This window comes from Frankliniella occidentalis, unplaced genomic scaffold (genome assembly GCF_000697945.3).
Source record: "Frankliniella occidentalis isolate FOCC.00 unplaced genomic scaffold, Focc_3.1 Scaffold2, whole genome shotgun sequence".
Lineage (NCBI taxonomy): Eukaryota > Metazoa > Arthropoda > Insecta > Thysanoptera > Thripidae > Frankliniella > Frankliniella occidentalis.
In genome coordinates this window covers 2,392,666-2,397,407 of record NW_026267132.1, presented here as the reverse complement: position 1 = coordinate 2,397,407, position 4,742 = coordinate 2,392,666, and the positions used below count along the sequence as shown (strand labels likewise).

General features: G+C 57.5%; 1 protein-coding gene across 1 annotated transcript in view; it reads right to left on the bottom strand.

Annotated features, from left to right (window-relative positions):
• Positions 1-3,195, bottom strand: part of LOC127748788 (uncharacterized) — a 10,894-nt gene extending 7,699 nt beyond the window's left edge. The window contains exon 1 of the mRNA XM_052263662.1: positions 3,037-3,195. Coding sequence (XP_052119622.1) covers positions 3,037-3,195 — 159 coding nt within the window. The remainder of the gene's footprint in view (positions 1-3,036) is intronic.
• Between the last annotated feature and the right edge of the window lie 1,547 nt (positions 3,196-4,742).

Sequence of the window (4,742 nt, the reverse complement as noted above, 5' to 3'; positions counted from 1 at the left end):
GGAGGGGATGGGGAGGGGAGGGGGAAATCGGCGAATGAGGTGGATGCGAGGCGGCTATTCGTATCATATCATTATCATCCACTCTAATCGAAATTCGGTCCGAAAGGAAATTATTTCTCGTGCGGGAGAGCGACGAACAAGGGCGGTCTCGTGTGCGGGATTTCGCGACCCTGGCCTTTGGTGGGGCTGGACTGGGCTGGGGCCTGGGGAGGGCAAGGACGCGGCGCAGAACGAGGCGCGTAGCTACCAATTTGCCTGCCGGCTCGGCGGCCTCCTCAAGGGCAAGGAGTATTTGCTGAGGGGGTGGTTATTGAGAAGATTGGAGAATTTCGAAAGAGTCTATAAATAACTGCGACAACGCAGTCGCAGTCGATGTGGCTCTCGCGGGGCCAGGCTGGTTGGCTGGCTGGCGCGGCGTCGCTCGGCGGCGAGCGCCCGGTGGGTAGGCAATCGTGGAGCAGCTATGTCGGCGGCAGAGCTGCGTTGCCTATCCACAGGCGCCCCTTGCTGCGAGCTCGCTCGCCCCCCGCGCTGGAGGAGAGCGCCTGGCTGGTTGATAGGGAGGCGTTGGTGGCGTTGGTAGACGGTCGGGGAGCAGCAGCAGCTCTGAGTCGGCGGCAGAGCTGTGTTACCTGAGCGTCTTTAGCATCAAGCTTTCAAATGGAATTTGGCAAAGTATCGCTAAAAAAACGGGTCATATTTCAGAATCTCCATTAAGAGCGCGGATCATGTAGTGATACCCTGAAACATGAATCAAACAAGACGAGGAATCCTCTCGCCCAGCTCCTCCTCCCTCCTCCGCGGCGCACCCCCGATGACGGCGACAACGTCTATCGACCCATATCGTTTGTGATCGAGTGCGATAGTTATCCCCCGTGCTGCATCGCATCACAACAACGAGAGGCTTGTCGTTACGTTACGCAACCTCGCCCCCCTCCGGCCAGCCGGCACGTCACTCCCGTCACGCCAAGTCGCCTCATCCTGACATTGACACGCGGCCGGCCGCGCGACGTCACCTCAATCAATGCCGGTTCGACCTCCGCCCCCTCCCCCTCCCACTCTCTCTCTTACCCCTATCTGAATTATAATGCGACCCCCTCTCCCTTTACCCCCTGTGTCAACTGACCCCTCACAACCTCCACCACCACCCCCTGTACATAACACTCCACAAAAGGGCACACGCCTGCTGGGCGTCACCGCTCTTTTGCACTTAACAGGCCGGCCGCTGTTTACCGAGCTCTTTCGCACCTTTTAACAAGCCTCGTTTGCGGTTAAGAAAAAAAAGAAGAAACAAAAAAGTATATTTACAGTTTAAGAAAAAAAACAGCATTGGTCTGTCCATCAGTCTGTTCCCCTTTTGAGAAGGTCCAAATTCGCATTAAAATCTAATGACGAAATAACGTCACCAGAAGTGGCGCCCAAAAGAGTTGAGCGTGTTTTATTCAGCATCACAAAAATAAACTTGGGCCCCTTAGCTCCCGAGGAAGCGTGTGTTGTTTACGTCGTTGTGGCCGGTCCCGACCGCCGCCTCGCCTGCCTCACATGCACGAAGTGCCTCCGCGCGCTCGGTAACATTGACCTTTGAGAATACGTCCAACGCGCGTCCGAAGCCATGCACGGGACGAAAAGAGTTGCTTGGAGGGTGGGGGGCTGTTGACGAGTTGATGCGACCGGCTTTGGCTGTTTACCATGGGGTCGCGGCGCAAATACTGTTAGGGGAATGCTTGTTTGTTTCCTCATCGGCAAAATGGATGAAGGCGCGTCCAGAAAAACAAAATACAAGAGAGTATTTGCATTCGTATTATGTGACTTAAAACGATTGAATAGGTCAAAATTTAAAACAAACACCTAGTTTCAAAGCAAGTTGCATTTGTATCCTTTATTACATCCCCTATTTACGGCGCAGCCGCGTGGAGGTCATGTGGCCAGAAGACCATAGGGGGAGGAGGGGGAGGAGAGGGGGGGTCGATAGTCTAACGGCGTTTGATGAGCTGTCGCCGTAATGGCGACGACATATTAATCAGGGAGAGAGGGTGTCCTTCGCGTTGCGCGCTCAGCATGGCTCGGCGCGTATGACCCAGTATGACCATGGCACGGGCGTGGGCGTGGGCCGGCGTGGGCACGGCTAGCTGTGATATGCTTTTCCCCGAGACACCAATTCTTGACGCCCCCCCCCCCCCCTAAATTCGAATGAAATATGGTAGATAGGGAGCGGGGTGGGTTGGCGGACATTGATATATAGATAAAGCCAACAACACTAGAGCCGTACATTCGAAAAAGAGGAATTACATTTATTTACTCGTGACCTTTGACCTACACACAAGTATGTTGACTGATGGGACACGTTTTGCTTTGGGGGTGGAAAATAGACGGCACGTGTGGCAGTGCAGCACCACTGCCCCGCGCAATGTAGTGGAAAGGGCAGGAAAAGGGAGAAGTATAGTTTGAATAACAGAGTACAAATTGACAAGAAAAGGACTTGCAGGATGACAGAAATTCCTCCCTCCATTGTTTGCATCGCCTACGCCGGCGTGCGCTTCTACTAGCTCGGGGCCCTTAAGCGGCCTAAAGAGACGCCACTGGTGCAGCGACACTTGCGAAAAGGAGCATTTTCCAGCGTTACCTCGAGAAAACCTACAGCGAACAGCAATCGCAGGGGACCTTGATAGCTGGCACGCAGGTCGCCAGACGTCCAGCCCCGTTTGTTTACCACCCCCAAAACAAATAAATAATAACGCCTCGATCCGCAACGCTGCTGAATAAGCTGGATGTCGGGACGCAGTGGGCCCGCCGGCTGGGACTGCTGGGACTTCCCCCTGAGCCGCGCGCGAACGCGCATTTGCATAATACTTTCCGGGTAGTACCGCGGCGCGGCGGGGAAGGCCGTGCCCTTTTTGTGCGGAGGCGAGGGTGGGCATCGATACTTTGGAGGCGGGTCACACTCGGCACGCATCCCCATACTCACTCGCTGCCGCTGGTCGGCACCCTGGTCCTGGGTGCGGGCGGCACCACGGGCGGTGACGGCCGCCCGCGCACCCCCATCCCACTGCCCACCACGCCGAGGCCCTCGATGCCGTCGTGCTGGTCATCCTTGCCGCTGACACTGCTGCTGCTGCTGCCACCGCCGCCGCCGGGGGAGGAAGACTTGTTGGCCTTGGTGGTGCGGTTGGGACTGCGGCGCGCCGCCGGACTCATGCCGTGCCGGCCTTGGCCTCCGACTCGCCGTGGCCTCGGCTCCTGGGCCAAGGCCTCGCCTCCGGAAGGTGAGGTGCCCGACGGACACCGGCTGCCGCCTCTTCAGACTCCGGGGCCTCCCGGTGGGCCCCCGCGGGGTCGAGCCACAACCTCATCGGCGGGACCGCTCCGGCCTCGCCGATGGCCAGGAGCGCCAGGGCCAGAGAGCACCACGACGTCGTCCGCCGGGCCGCCGGGGCGCATCGCGCGAGCGTCACGATCGCGCCGTGCGTGGTTGTCGTGGGCTGTCGACACCGGCCGTCGCCGTCGTCTCGTACACGTCCGCGTCGAAGTCGCGACGATACGGTCAGCGCTATGACCGCTATGACGCCGCTCAGTGCCAACCGCGGGACCGGGCGTCGCCCTGACCGGACATCGACTGGCGGCTGGACTTGCGCTGGGCCCTGGGGTGCCCGCAGGGGCCTCTGGAGGAGTGGCGGGGCGGGGCGGAGCGGAGCGACACGCGCCGCAGGGGTAGCTCGGCTCGATCGAAGCGCGCTCTGCAGGTGGCTCTGAGTCGGTCCGCACTTGGACAGCTAGACTGGACTAGACTGGACAGCCCGGACAGCCAGAACAATGGCAGCAATTCGCGCATAGCCTCCCCCCCCCCGCCCCTCCCTTTTCATACTATCCACCCCTTTCGCGCGGCCGCTCACGTTGTCGAAACTGAGCGCGCGATATGTGTTTGGAGTAAGGGAAGCTCGGTGTATGGGCGCGCCATCAGCAGCGGGGCGCCGACGACGCTTAACGTCGCTAGAAGCGTGCAAGGCCACTTTGACGACAGTTTTGTCAGCGGCGACCCCCCCCCCCCCCCCTCCCCATTTGAATCACCCAAAGCACAAGCAATGGCCTCAGCAGAACACGAAAGGCCGCCGCGGTGCGAACATTCCTGCACGCCACGCACCCAGAGTGCAGAGCGGTCGCGTGAGTTCCGGACAGCAGAACAAGCCCGGTTCCACGGGTTCACCCGGGCCGCGGGCCGCGGGCCGCGAGAGTGCCTGCACCCTCCTTGATGGCTGCCCCCCCACCCCCTCCCCCGCTTGTTTCCACCCTCACTCGCCACGCTCGGCCACCTGCCCGGTTCTCCGCTGTCAGGTCAATGACCTCGTCACCTCCTCCCCGCCACCACCTCACTTTTTATTTTACATGTTTTAATATCATTGAGGGAAGAATCCGGGTAACAGAAATTCAATTAGGAATCAAATATATATGCCTTTATTTTTAAGTACATACATTGTAAATTTTTTTTCAGAAAATAATCATCACATAACAGACCTGAATCTAACAATGTCTTCATTCTACAGTACTAAGAAGAATAAGGCACCTACACATACACAAGAACAGGAACGCATCACTATTGAGGTAACCACAATGGATATCAGAAAGTCATCAACACAATTACATTCCAGTTAAGAGCCATCAGCAAAAGCCTAATTAGATAAAGCACATGGAAAGATATAGTTCTCTTCTGTTGTCACCATTGAACTTTTTTCAAAAAAGGATTGGGG